Raw genomic sequence first — 15,616 nt, forward strand, 5'->3', positions numbered from 1 at the left:
TAGAAATTTCTGAATATGCCAGATGAGTTTACAGCTTACTCCAACTCATCAAGAACAAAAACTATATATTGAGGATGCTAGAAATCTGAAATAAAACAACAAATACTGGAAAACTCAGCAGGCCATGCATGGAAAAAGAAACGAACTGGTAGTCCATATTTTGAGAAAGCAATGACAACTAAACTCTCAGCAATCATTGACATTATTCCGTAAAAATGACAGCACAGAAACATGACCTGACAGATTTAAATATGGAGTTCTGTAAAATATAAGGCTAGATTTAGAAAAGTTCACCTCATGATAGTCGTGTTACTGTGCAAAGGCAGGGCACATCTGTAGATTTTCTGACGGGGAGGCGGTAATGGTAGTTGAGAAAGGTAGGGACACAGTACCCAAGGATTAGGAATCAATTATAGTGTTAGTTACATTGACATCCAGGCACAGAAACTGAGTTATCAGCAGTCAATTTTTCAATTCTCCCCAACACATCTACATTGCAATCCTCATGATTAAGAGCAGAAGAGATGATCAAATGAATATATTGTGCATTCCCTATGCACGCAACAAAGCAACTAAATATTGGTCACCCCACAGGCAGTGAGCAACTGTTCAATTTAAATTCTACCTCATCTACTTAAATTTGAGAGGAATTTCTTTGATCCAGATTGCGTACGGTGGTGGAAGGGGAGGAAATGCAGGTTTTACTCCATTACATTTAATTCAAGAGTCAATTTTGAACTGTCTCTTAAAGTAAAGTTGCCATCCACGACCTGAATAGTCCAAGGTGCAAAACAGGCTAATTTCATAGTGAGGCACCCAAATTGACATGTTATATACTGCAGTCCCTTTATTTAGTAATCAATCCAAGTCCCCTCTTGACATGTACAAGTGTTGCTCAACTACAAAACAGTTGATATAGACCTGGACAATTAAGTGGTTTTTAAGAATATTACAAATAACTTCAGAAATAATAGTCTCAATATTCAGCATTTTGCATATATTGTTCTCAAACATCAAGGTCAATAAATGTGTTACTCTTGATGATGTCTACAATGCAGAATAAGCATCAACTGAGTAGTTTAATTACAGTGGTTATGAAATTTTCCAATAACTATATCAGAAAACTAAATGACAAATCCCTGTAGGATTGAAAAGCAAGAAAGTGCAGATGCTGGAAATCTGAAATAAAAGTAGAAAATGATGAAAGTGCACAGCAAATCAGGCAGCATCAGTAGAAAAAGAAACTGAATAAATGTTTTTGGTAAGTGCCCTTTCATCAGAACTAGGTGAAGTCCAAAAGCAAGCTTGTTTCAAATTGCAGAGAAAAGAGGGAGGAGTGGACAGAACAAAGGAGTTGTCTGTGATAGGGTAAACACCAAGAGAGATTATTATAATAAACAGTAAAACTCCGATAATTCACCATCCAATTGTATGGAAATCTTGATGGTCCAGTATCAGACTTGTACATTATGTGAATGAGAACTGGTGATCCAGGATGCAAGCATGGTGTGGCCAGAACCAGTAGTTGAGAGTGTAGCTGGGTCCAAAGTCCTGACTGTGGGCTGGGTGTGTAGCCAGAGCCATGGATGGAGTCCAGAGCACCAGAAGTCAGGAACTTGGATAGGTTTGTGGCCAGAGGTGGGCCCAGCGTGCTTGTATACTTTCCTGCAGCCTTTAAACTTACTGGGTTTCACTGGAAAATTTATAATACTACTATGTAACCTGTACAAAATAAATATATATTTGGGTATTAATAGGATTAACATCCGTTAGTCTGGAAAATTTACTAGTGCGGCATTTCGAAAATCCCAAGGGTGACAGATCATTGGAGTTTTACTGTGGTGGTGCTGCTGGCCAAAATCAGTGGTGAAGGCTTTTTAAATTGTAAATAATCTGTCTAAAGGAGATGTACATAGAAGGGAATAAAAGAACAGAGATAGTGAAAGATACAAAAGCATTGTTAGAACTGAGAGATACAAAGCACTGCAGTTGCTGGAAATGTAGAAGAGAAAAAGTGGGAAATACCCATCAGATCAGGTAGCATCTGTGGAGAGAGAAAAACTGAGTTAATGTTACAGTTGATGACTTTTAACTGTAACACTACCAGCAATTCATATACAAACTTGAAAAGCAGGTTATATGAAAGTGTGAAATACAATGATCAGTCCTATTGGCTGCAATGTGTCTACTTAGATCAAGTGTTTCTTCAGCTATTGTTGATGTTTATTGAAACAGTGCAAGATGTCAAAGACAGAGTAAAAAAGAGATGGAGAATTAAAATGACAGACAACTGGAAGCTCAGAGTCAGCCTTGAAGATTGAATAAAGGTGCTCTGCAAAGCATTCACCCAGTCTGCATTTGATTTCTCTAATGTAGAGGAGATCACACTTTGAGCACCAAATGCAGTACACCAAATTGGAAGAGATACGAGTAAATTACTACTTCACCTGGAAGGAGTCTTTGGGTTCCTAGATACTGAAGAACTGACATCTTTCCAGAACCATAACATATTGTCGCACACAATAGTGACAGAAAAGTGAAATAAATCAGCAGTCAAATGTTGGGATAATATTCATCTAAAGCTTTCTTCTCATTTCTCAGTTAGCTATATTTTTTCTGGATTCACTCAAAATGCCACATATATTGCTGGATGCATCAATATATAATAGAAAGTTCTCATGCGCAACTTCATACAAAATTCTGGTGCTAATAATGTTGAACATTGGCTTAACCTGGAATACAGCAATTTTGTTCACACTGCTACATATCGTAGTTTCAATTGAAAAATGTCTCTGACCCTTTCACTGGGATTTTGTTTCCCGAAGCAACTTATCATCATCATAAAGCTCCCCTTTATGAAGCAAAATTTACACCACAAATTCACCTGCAGCAAGATCCTCAACTTCATTAGTTAAAAAAACACCAGCTCCTCTTTTACCTCCAAAGCACCAGCTATTCTTCCCCGAAACTATGCTATTTAATGGGACAACACTCAAACAACATCTTAGTCATCATCAGGATCTATGGGCTCCTGCAACCTCAAACACAACCTCGTACCTACCTTTCCCTAGCCTCAGGATGTTCCCAGATGGCTGCTGCTGGCCTCCGCCACACCCCAGTTTGCTGCTCAGCACTACATTACAGAGGTCACCCAAGCTCCATACTCAAATACAGAAAACTTAATTTACATTTCCTTCAGTCCACAAGAGCAGGCAGAGCAAGCACAGTCACTTGCTTGCATTGAAGGTTTTCCCTAAAGTGTAGACTTGTAGCTGAACGCGACACGTTGCTGAAAGGAAAACTTGGAGATGTGGAGGCTGAATCAGAGCACACTTTACTGTGTCAAGCAAAACGTGCGTGTGCGCAAAAGTACCCGAGAGCCTCTCTGGCGGACGTGACGCAAGGTTCCTGCCGGAAAGCCCGCCCCATGGTTAGTTTACGACGCGCTCCTGTGCTTCCACCCGCGGCTGCCGAAGGCAGTTCGAGTCCAGTGAGTACGAGCTGCTACAGACTGAACTCGTATCCTCATAGGGACTGCCCTGGTAACCACCTGCCAGGAGAGCTTCGCTCTACCAATTTGCACAAATAACATACCTCCTGCAGGCATTGTTCTTCACTAGCCTGTCCAGGTTCCTTGAAAGCACTTGTCCTTTCCACTCCCATCACTGCAGCATCCATTAATTCAGTAGCATCACACCCAGGTGGCTATAAGAGTGTTGCTTTTATTGTAGTACATCCCTTTAGGAATCGGCTGCAAAAATCACAGCTACTGGACTAAGTTCTGTCAGATGTGAGAACTTCAATACGTCAAAAGGGAACGTCACAGTGAAATCACCAATGTCAGTTTTAGTTCAGTGTTGCATTGGAAATACCTGAAACTCCTGTGATGTGTCATTAGGGTGATCTATAATGCTGCCTTTATACAATTAAAAGATGGTAATACAATTTGTATCCTTTGTCCACGTAATAAAGTAAAATGTCTCAGGCACTTCAAACCAGCGTCATATACAACACAAGGATAAATTAGGATAGATGATCAAAGAGACAGCATTTAGAGCATGCTTTAAAGGAGGAAACAGGGTCAAAAAGGTTTATGGAGGTAAGTTTAGAACATAGGCCTGTTGTAGCTTATGGCACTGTATCAGTGGCAGAGTAGTTAAAAAAAAATCAGGCATGCTCGAGTAGAACTGAAAGAGGGCAGATATCTTATGGGGGAGGAGATTGCAGTGAGGGAGAAGCTAAGAGGTCTTTGAAAGCAAGGGTGATAGATTTATAATGGAAATGCTGTTTAGTCAGAATCCAGTGAAGGTCAGCAAGCACATTGATGATGGGTGAATGAGACTTGATGCGAGCCAAGACTCAGGCAGCAGAGTTTTAGATGACCTTAAGTTTACATGGGAAGCTGGCCAGAAGATTGTTCAAATAGTGAAATCTAGGACTAACAAAGGCTAATATTTTTGTGTCCTCAGCCTTGACCCAAATACAGACCAGGATGACAATCCTATTAATTCTAAACACTCACAATCCAGATCCTATTTCCTTGCGTTATCACAATTAATCCCAATTTATGGAGACAATCTATTCAGTTTTAATTAATTGCATCAAAACAACTGCAAAGTGTGATTATGCCAACAACTGAAGGAATGCAGTAAACCTCAATTAAAACAACATCACTGAACAGATTAATCAAATAAATTCAAACAGAAACACCTCTGTCACCAGCCCTGCTGCAATGAAAGGGGAGGAGGAAGGTTTCTCTAAGGTCTAAAGGTCAGAAGCAGATTCACACATTGCTGTCAATCTCAAGTCTTCAATAAAGAGACACAAATAGTCCAAGTTAAACTCAGGCTGCTGTAGAGAGGAGATGTTATATACTTGGTACTTTGCAAACAGATACCATACTCAAGTATTTATGAACACAGTTGAAATAATCAAGAAATTACTTAATAATATTGCAATATGACTAATTTACAACTCAGTGGGGAGAATAGTTGCCAAATCTTTAAATGAACATTCCTTCTGAGTCAGGTGGGAGAACTACCTAATCAATTTAATTCTCATCAAAAATTAGACAAGACAATGAACAGCCTGTTCCAGGTTTTCCTGCATAACTTAATGTTTCGGTCTAAAACACCTGCCCAATAATTCAGCTAATTTATCTCACAGGCAATGGTGAAAGAATATATGGTGGAATTTCAGATTTGATCACTTGACTGAACATTAATTGATTTCAGACAGAACAACAGTTGACATGCTGCACTTAGCACTAGTGCCCCAAGACTGATATTAGAAGTACATGTAATTGGCCGTCCAATTATGAGCAGAATAGGGTTTGGCCACAATGTTCTCTGCAATCAAGCAGCTTACTGACAATCACTTTCAATCCTCATAGTACAGTTGGGAAAAAAAAGTGCCTGAGGACTGCCATCTGACGGAATGAATTTAAACCCTGCATCCAATAAAGTGTTTTAACTACAAGTGAACTAGATACAAGGAGCCCTCTCACAAAAGTACTATAATGTTAGTATTGTATTTCAATGTATTTAACAGATATTTTTTCAGAAGACAAGATTCTTTGCACTTGCTCCAGAAAGACACTTGGCACAGTCCAGTAACAGGCTCTGAAATGGGAAAATGATGTGGTATAAATGCTAATATCAATTGATTATGTTAGCCATTTCTCCAACACAAAAGATCATTTAAAATAGGGCTGCAATGAAAATCATTGCTTAAAGATCAAAAATATTTTTGCAAATTTGACCAGTGAGTATTTAAAAATAAATGTCAGTGCAGTACCGTTTCAGAGAAAGTAAGTAGTAAAAATGATGGAAGTTAACAAGAAAAAGCTTCCAAACCAGATTTAGGAATATAATGGACTATGAACTGCATCAATCCACAATGGGAACAATTGTGAACTCAAACAGAGCTTCAAGTCAACAGTAAACGTGACCAAATACAATCAAAGTAGGTGTTTGGGATCCCAGCAGAAAAGATAACATGCCCTCTGAGTCAAATGATGTAGATGATGAAATGGATCCAGTACTAATACACCCCAAACATTGTAATTACGAGAAGCAGATGCTGGCAGGTCTGCCACTGAACAATAAATCATGTGCCCAGTAACCTAGGAGTAAACTATTGTTAAATGTCAGTCCTATTACTGATAGTAACCCCTGTATGTTTTCTCCAAACAAAATAACAAATTCAAAACGTTACAAGAGATGTACATAACTACAAATTTTGAGCTTTAGATTCGGTTTGTCAGATATACATTACATATGTCATAATATATGGAAATCCATCTAAAATACACCTGTTGGACCACTTTGCCCCAATTTTGCCAACTGTATTTCAAGTTGTATTTCTTTTTCTTAATTCAAACATTCACTGTCACTCATCTACACATTACCATGTGCTACTTCTCCTCACTCAAACCCAAAGAGACAGTGTAATTACATGACAGCAACATATCATGGTTTTAATGTTAATAACCCATGTGACATTAGCTGCTAGCCTGCAAACATAAACTAGCTCACCCATTTTTCAATTTGTCATCTGGGTTCCTTCATGCATATCTGTTTCCCTAAGAAGAAAATTTGGGAGGGGGGAGGAGATGGAAGCCTTTCCATACCACATTACTGAGTCTGTTACTTTCCATTGTCAGTATCCCATTTCATAGGAAGCTTCTGTCAACTGCATTGGTACCAAATGGCAATTTTCAGTCTGAACTGAGCTGCTAGAAACATAACACCAATCCAAAAGACTGAATGGTTACTGATGAATCAATCTTTGCAAATTACTGACATATTGTCAAATTTGATAGGGGATGTTGCACAATCAGCATTTTTAGCCTAGACCTAAAATTATTTACTCTTTTTTTCTTAGGAGAAGATACTTGTATATAAATATTATCACTGGCACTTATACAAAGTCCCTCCTGAAAGTTCTGAGGGAATGACTAAAATTGGACTACCTGGGAAGATGGAAGTTGGAATACCAGGGCAACTGGGTCAAACATCATTAAATCAGATTTTGTAGTCTCTGTGAGCATGCTAATGAAAATTAGAAATTCCTCATGAAAGGTCTGACTGAGAGGTCAAGACCCAGACTTAGGCATGTTATGCTCACAAACATTTAATACATCACACAGTCACACCAGAGAACATACTTGTTCAAACAGCACAGTAAGTAATAAGATAAATGAATCCACCAGCACATTACCTTTCCCGGAGAACTGCCATTAGCGGTTGCTGAGTTATCTTTCTGGGTTGTCCCCAGAGAGGAAGAAACTGGGCAAGCAGCAATCCCCGAGGCTAATGATCCTGGGCCAGAGGTTAGGGCTGACCTTCCATTTCTTGGTCTCTGTTTAATCCCATCCAGTAACCTCACCAGCAGTATGTTGGCAGGCAGCTCGTCCACGCCGCAGTCCACCAGAATCCTGCACTCCGGGCACCGCAGTTCGTTCCTGGAACTGACGATCTTCTCCAGGCAACGCTTGCAGAAGGTGTGCTGACAGGGCAGCACTTTGGCCGTGGTGTCCAACCTCTCCAAGCACACAGAGCACTCCAGCAGGTCTAGCAACGAAGACTCGTCCATCTTGAAGCATGGATGTGGGGAGAGGGGAAGTGGGGGTCGGGGAATAGGCAAGACTTCTCTCGCCTATCTTACATCCCCCACTAAACCAGACCACGATGACCTCTGACGCGCTGCATTTTTTATTGGGGAGAAAAAAAGTCAGAAGCCCCCGGCAGCAATGTGCTGCATGCAGCCGGTCACAAGCCGCTCGGTGCTGGGCGCTCGCAGCCTGTCACCATCTCCGCCAGCTTTCGCCACATTATCGCATCAGTCTTTTAATTCACTTTTAAAGTCCAACCCCGCTGAAACCAGATCTCCCTCGCAGACAGACTGATTATCTCCTCTGTACAAGTTCGAGAAGTCGAATCGCGCAGATGCAACATAAATACTGGTGTTAAAACCACAAAGCAGGACAATCCGACTTTCTGGTCCCAAAACAAACGACAGCGTCCCTTTCACTGACACATGCGGATCTGATCTGACCCATAAAATCCTCAACAACTCATTCAGGCCCACGATTCAATTTGGAAATGTCTCCAAAATCCCTTCTTCAATCCAATCAATAACTTTGTCATTCCTTAAATCAAAGATCAAAATAATCAAAAGCCCGTCACAATTCAAGGCACTTGAAAGATACGATAAATCAGAGCCTTTAAAGAAAAAATATAATGCTGGCTGCCTCCCCAAGTTTTCTCCTTACAGGAAAATGATCTTTAAAATATTAAATTAAATATATTTGCCCCCGCGGGAAACGGTTTGCTCATCTGAAAGCAGGCGTTACATCTCGGTGCCTTCGGATCGGGCAGCTGGAACCTGCAGTATCGATACTAATTGGAAACAGGTCGGTTCGAGAACGTTACCACACTCACATTCCAACCGCGATCCCGCTCACTTCAAACTCCGCAACAGCTCCTGGCACTTGGGGTCGCCGAGTACAAGTTACTTCCAGTCCTCGCTGGAAATAATTAGCCGGAGAACAGCAGCAAATGTGTCAAGGAGCCGGTATGAGGAGCGCAGCCTCCACCGCGATCTTTCCCCACTCCCCTCAACATGTCAATTTCTTTGCCCTCGTGTGGATTTCTTCTTTCCAGCCCCAGACAGCGTCAGAGAGACGGAAATGCGTCCAACTGCAATCAACAGTTAAAGTAAGCGAAATGCTTGATTGCGTCGCCCTCTTGAGGAGACAATTTGGTATTTCCAACCGCTCAGTTGGCACAAACAGTTCGGCAAGGTTTTTTGGAAAAATGTCAAAGGTGCATGCATATTCGTCTGCATATTAGTTCCGTGTGTTTATTAAATAACATTTACTTCCTGAGAACAAAGTGCTTTGATCTGTATTTAATGTTTTATTACAAAATGTGGAAGCCAAATTCTCTTCATTAAAAATTGCATCACGGGTTAGCAAGGCCATAGAAGAAAAAATAAACCCAGCAACTGAGGTGTATTTCAAGCTTATTATATTTAAACAGAGGTAGATTGGTGTTTGGATATTGAGGTAATCTTGGGATATCGGGTTTGGGCAGGAAAATGATGCTGAGGTGAAAGATCAGTCATGAATTTATTGAATGGTGAAGTATGGGTGAGGGGTCAAATGGTGGACTCCTATTTCTATAGGGATAGAATTGGAGAGTAGGGAAGTTATTGCTAAACCCATATTGAATTGTGGTTTAAACACATTTAGGGTGCTGTATACAATTCTTGCAGCTAACATAATCAAGTACCTCTCTCACTCTGGTCCATCTCTCTTCTCCCATCAGGCAGAAGGTACAAAAGCCTGCCAGCATGAACCATCAGACTCAAGTACAGCTTCTGTCCCACTGTTATCAGACTCTTGAATCAATCTTTCATATCCTAAAAGATGAACTCCTGATCTCCCAATCTACTTCGTTGTGGCCCTTGCACTATATTGTATACCAGCACTTTCTCTTTAACTGCAACACTATATTCTGCATTCTGTTTTCTTTTTACTACCTCAATGTAATTATCTGTCGCATGATCTGTCTCAATGGCACGCAAAACAAAAGCTTTTCACTGTATCTCTGTACACGTATTGGTATTGGTTTATTATTGTCACTTATACCGAGGTACAGTGAAAAGCTTGTCTTACAAACTGATTGTACAGGTCAATTCATTACACAGTGCAGTTACATTGAGTTAGTACAGAGTGCATTGATGTAGTACAGGTAAAAACAATAACAGTACAGAGTAAAGTGTCACAGCTACAAAGAAAGTGCAGTGCAATAAGGTGCAAGGTCACAACAAGGTAGATCGTGAGGTCATAGTCCATCTCATTATATATGGGAACTATTCAATAGTCTTATCACAGTGGGGTTAAAGCTGTCCTTAAATCTGGTGGTACGTGCCCTCAGGCTCCTGTATCTTCTACCTGATGGAAGAGGAGAGAAGAGAGAATGTCCCGGGTGGGTGGGGTCTTTGATTATGCTGGCTGCTACACCAAGACAACAAGAGGTAAAGACAGAGTCCAAGGAGGCTGGTGTCTGTGATGCGCTGGGCTGCGTCCACAACTCTGCAGTTTCTTGCGGTCCTGGGCAGAGCAGTTGCCGTACCAAGCCATGATACATCCAGATAGGATGCTTTCTATGGTGCATTGGTAAAAGTTGGTGAGAGTCAAAGGGGACAAACCAAATTTCTTTAGCCTCACTAGGAAGCAGAGGTGCTGGTGAGCTTTCTTGGCCATGGCATCTACGTGATTTGACCAGGACAGGCTGTTGGTGATGTTAACCTCCCAGGAACTTGAAGCTCTCAACCCTCTCAACCTCAGCACTATTGATGTAGACAGGTGCATGTACACCGCCCCCTTTCCTGAAGTCAATGACCAGCTCTTTTGTTGACATTGAGGGAAAGGTTGTTGTCATGACACCATTCCATTAAGCTCTCTTCCTGTACTCCGACTCATTGCTGTTTGAGATATGGCCTACAGCGGTGGTATCATCTGCAGACTTGTAGATGGAGTTAGAGCAGAATCCGGCCACACAGTCATGAGTGTATATGGAGTAGAGTAGAGGGCTGAGGACGCAGCCTTGCAGGGCACCAGTGTTGAGAGTAATCGTGCCGGAGGTATTGCTGCCTATCCTCACTGATTGCGTTAGAAAGTCAAGGATCCAGTTACAGAGGGAGGTGTTGAGTCCTAGGTCTCGGAGTTTAGTGACAAGCTTGCTTGGAATTATTGTATTGAAGGCAGAGCTGTAGTCAATAAACAATAGTCTAACGTATGTGTCTTTACTGTCCAGATGCCCCAGAGCTGAGTGTAGGGCCAGGGAGATGGCATCTGCTGTAGACCTGTTTTGCCGATAGGCGAATTGCAATGGGTCCAGGTTGTCTGGGAGGCTGGAGCTGATGCATGCCATGACCAACCTCTCAAAGCACTTCATGATGGTGGATGTCAGAGCCACTGGTCGGTAGTCATTGAGGCACGTTACCTTGCTTTTCTTTGGTACCGGGATGATAGTGGTCTTCTTAAGACAGGTGGGAACCTGAGATTGAAGCAGGGTGAGGTCGAATATGTCCGAAAATACTTCTGCCAGCTGATCAGCACAAGATCTGAGCATGTGGCCTGGGACACCATCTGGGCCAGGTGCTTTCCTCGTGTTCACTCTCCGGAAGACTGATTTTACGTCCTCCACTGTGATCACAGGTTCAGCTGCATTGGTGGTTGTCAGGGTGGATGGTGACAATCCACTTCCCTTTTGTTCAAAATGCACATAGAGTGTGTTAAGTTCATCAGGAAGGGATGCGCTGTTGTTAGCTATACAGTCACATTATTATGTGACAATAATAATAAACCAACCGACCAAAATATAAAGAGGTAATGAAGAAGATGCAGAAAAGGTATCAGAAAAGAGAGGGTATACTCATCAGGAAACAAGAAGGTTTCCATTCAATGCTTCCAAACAAGAGCATTTGATGGCTCTGGGCCTGTACTCACTGGAGTTTAGAAGGATGAGAGGGGATCTCATTGAAATCTACTGAATATTGAAAGGCCTAGATAGAGTGGAAGTGGAGAGCAAGTTTCCAGTAGTGGGAGAGTCTAGGACCAGAGGGCACAGCCTCAGAATAAAAGGGCATCCCTTTAGAACAGAGATGAGGAACAAATTTCTTTAGCCAGAGGGTGGTGAATCTGTGGAATTCATTGCCATAGACAGCTGTGGAGGCCAAGTCATTGGGTATGTTAAGCTGAGGTTGATAGGTTCCTGAAAAGGTTACAGAGAGAAGGCAGGAGAATGGTGTTGAGAGGGAAAAATAAATCAGCCAAGATTGAATGGCAGAGCAGACTCGATGGGCCAAATGGCCTAATTATGCTCCTAGGTCTTATGCTCATTTGTGGGGTGGGGGGGGGGGGAATCATAACCGGAGACCATTAATATAAAACTGGGTAAAGAACTTTCTTCTGAATTCCCTAGAGTGATATGTAGGGGGAACATGCTGGCACAGAGAGCAGTAGTATAGATGTTCTTAAAGGGAGGGATCAGAGGGTGATGCTGATAGATTTAGATGAGGAAAGACAGGAGGAGACTCAAGTGGAGCATAAACACCAGTGTAAGCTCATTGAGATGAAATGCCTGTTTCTGTGCCATACATCCGATATGATGTGATCCAACGTATCTAAGGCAGGAATCAACAGAAAAGATTGAGCACATACTGACATTCCAGTGCACTGCTCATAGAGTACATCAGTGTCCAAGGTACAATCTTACTGATGAGATGTTACACTGAGGTCCCATGTAAGAGATCCTACTGACCATATTCTGTAAAACAATGAAGTGCTCCCTGGTACCCTAGCTAATGTTTATTCCTACACCAAATCATCAAATCAGATTCCCTTGTAATTAGGGTATTATTCCTTGAGAGACTTGCTATGTCAAAGTTGTTCACAGTATTTCCTCCATTACAGCGACTGCACTTCAAAAACTGGGCTACATTTCCCAATAACAACAGCAAGAAGCAACTTCAACCAATTACCTCTGAGAAATCATCTGGAGAAAGTGGACTCACAGTGGGAGGTATGATAGGATCAGATAAGATCTTTATTAGTCACATGTACATCGAAACACACAGTGAAATACATCTTTTGCGTAGTGATTTTGGGGGGCGGCCTGCAAGTGTCGCCACGCTTCCGGCGCCAACATAGCATGCCCATAACTTCCTAACCTGTACGTCTTTGGAATGTGGGAGGAAACCGGAGCACCCGGAGGAAACCCACACAGACACAGGGAGAACGTACAGACTCCTTACAGACAGTAGCCGGATTTGAACCCAGGTCGCTGGCGCTGTAGAGCATTGTGCTAACCATTATGCTACCCTGGTGTTGTATGAAAGCAGCTCATGTAATGGTCTGTTCAGAAAGGATGCTTTTAAAACTAAAATAGACTCCATAGTTTCTCTATGCTATCATTCACATGTCAGTGATTTAAAATAACTATTTTCAAATCATTAATAAATCACATTGGCAGTGAGAGATGCAAAAATTCAATGAATTTGACCACACACAAAATATGTAAATTGGATTCTATTCCAACATAGAAGGGAATAAGGAGAAGTAGGGATTAGCAAAACTAATAGTTAGACCCAAGGGTTAAGGGTGGAAACAGAAATGACTGCTATTTGTCCTTGGGTATAGCTGTACCTTGGAGCATATTGTGCTGGGAAAGAAAGGGAGGCTTGCAAAAACCTCTGTTAAGTAAACCTGAAATGTCTCTGAAAACCATGTGGAATATTTGGTGAAGTATTGTAAAATTAATATGATTAACACTAACCTTGTAATACCAAAGGCAGGGTGAGATGAGGGCAGGACCAATTGATATGATCAAGGAAGAAGAGCAGAGACATTGATTAAATTAACACTTCTGGTGCAAAGACATGGGGAAATGATTGAATAAACAAAAGGTATCTGTTTTGCTTGATCCTGTATATACATTAAAGTATATAAACAGGGGGAACTGTGCTTGGGCAGAATAGTCTCGGAGACTTTCTGGGCTGTTCTGTTTAATCAGTACTGCACATTAAAGTTTCTCTCTATACTCCAGACTTCTTGATTTTATTTTGCCTCTATACCCAGTAATTAATGCAATTGGTGAAATTTAGTTGGCTATGTACGAGTCTTAATTGTTAGTGCTCTCGCTCTGAGCCAGAAGGCCTGGGTTCAAGTACAGCTACACATCCTGGAAATAATCTAGAGAGCTACTGATCAGTGATTCCCCACTGCCATGGGGACAGAGCACTGCACTGCTAGAGGTGAAGTCCTCTGACATGATGTTAAACTAAGGTCCCGTCAAATGGATGTAGATGATCCACTGGCATTACTTCAAAGGAATACAGTGGAGATGTCCTTGTTTCCTGGCTAATATTTATCCCTCATTAACAATGTAAATATATGAATGTAAATATCATTATCACACTAGTATTTGTGGAGCGTTATGCTGCATATTGGCTGTTGCATTTCTTTCAACACTGATCCCTTTTCAAGAAGTGCTCTGAAAGTGAAAATTAAAAAAAACTGAAAAGAGAAACTGCTAGAAGCACACAACTGATCGGGCACCTGGGCCTTAAGATTAATTGGAACTGCAGAGACACAAAATCCAAACGTGGTTGTAGGAAAAACATGGGGAGAAGTGGATGGTGAGTGTGCACAGTGTACAAGATCCAGCATAATTCTGTTTATCACAAGCATCTACCACCTGAGAAAATAGGAACAGTGATTGTAATAATTTTGAGCACAAATAGTACTGAGTTACCTGAGCTTCAGTGGTTGAATTGCCAGACTGAAGGGCTTCTTTAGGAACATTGCTGGCTGAGGTATTAACAGTGGCACCTGCTCCAAGTGGCATTTTATAACTTTTTTATCTCTAAAGTAGTGATTTGGTAGACAAGGGGCGTCAGTCTTATTTCCTAATTCAGTTGCAGCGTGTAGGTTCTACTAGATGTTAATCTTAGTTTCAATACAGTCCTTCAGGATCACACTGATAAGATGGAAAGAGCATTATTCCTTTCCTTATCTATTGAAAGTGATGGAAAAATCCAAATGCTGATAAACTTGTAGTGTGGAAAGCATGGTCAAAGAGCTCTCCTTGAAGGATCAAGAATCCTGGCTATACAATTGTGGAGCTTTCTCCAGTGCTCATTCAGGGTCCCGGACTATGCCATCCACCACTCTAAACAATCACTACTACCAGCATTAGCACATGGGAGAAAAGTGTGCACCATGTAAAAGGTGCCTTCCCAAGTCACTAGGCTGCTTCTTCAAACCTCTACAACCACTAACACCAAGAGAAGCAGCTACAGCTGCAAGTACCTCTCCAACTCGCAGGTCATCCTGACTTGGAAATATATTGCCATCCCTTCATCAGTGGATGAAGTTCCTCAAGTCCCTTACCTAACAACTCTGTGGTAGTAACTTCACCATAACAATGGTAGCAGTTCAATCGATGGCTTATCTCCTGCACTTGGTGAATAATTAAGAATGGGTAATAAATGCTGGCCTTGCCAACACAATGTACATACTCTGAATAAGTAGAAAATGGATAGAATATGCTTTCTTTGTTAGTGGCTTCGTTTGACCTTTCAGGCAAGTTGATGATTTCGAGATATCCATCTGACCACAATGAAGGACAAACATTTTCATTTTACATAGTATTTTGTTACATATTGGCTTATACATCGCAGCCAAATTTTATAAACCTTATAAAGCATTTATGATTGAAAGCAACAATGGTATTATTTAATCATTGACAAGATTGGGTGCACTGAAAAAAAAAACTGTCTCAAGGGTAGTGACACCTCTCCCCATATAGATGTCATCCATTTAGCTACACTTCACAACACACGGATTTCCTTAGCACTGATGCATTCTGCAAATCCACTCCGAGCCTCTCCCTGTACATGTCAGGAACCATTTCCATTACAAAGCAAATTATCTACTTCCATAAAAAAATCAGAGGAAGAAAATAAGCACAGTTAATTGTGGAGAATGGGCAGACAATATTTTAGGCTTGTACTCTACTTCAGAATTGAAGCAAACTCATAT

General features: G+C 41.3%; 1 protein-coding gene across 1 annotated transcript in view; it reads right to left on the bottom strand.

The window, feature by feature from the left end:
• The window catches only part of LOC127575971 (E3 ubiquitin-protein ligase SH3RF3-like), a 243,699-nt gene extending 236,103 nt beyond the window's left edge, over positions 1-7,596 (bottom strand). Inside the window, exon 1 of the mRNA XM_052026276.1 lies at positions 7,291-7,596. Coding sequence (XP_051882236.1) covers positions 7,291-7,596 — 306 coding nt within the window. The remainder of the gene's footprint in view (positions 1-7,290) is intronic.
• Between the last annotated feature and the right edge of the window lie 8,020 nt (positions 7,597-15,616).

Source organism: Pristis pectinata, chromosome 11 (assembly GCF_009764475.1).
Source record: "Pristis pectinata isolate sPriPec2 chromosome 11, sPriPec2.1.pri, whole genome shotgun sequence".
Taxonomy (NCBI): Eukaryota; Metazoa; Chordata; class Chondrichthyes; order Rhinopristiformes; family Pristidae; genus Pristis; species Pristis pectinata.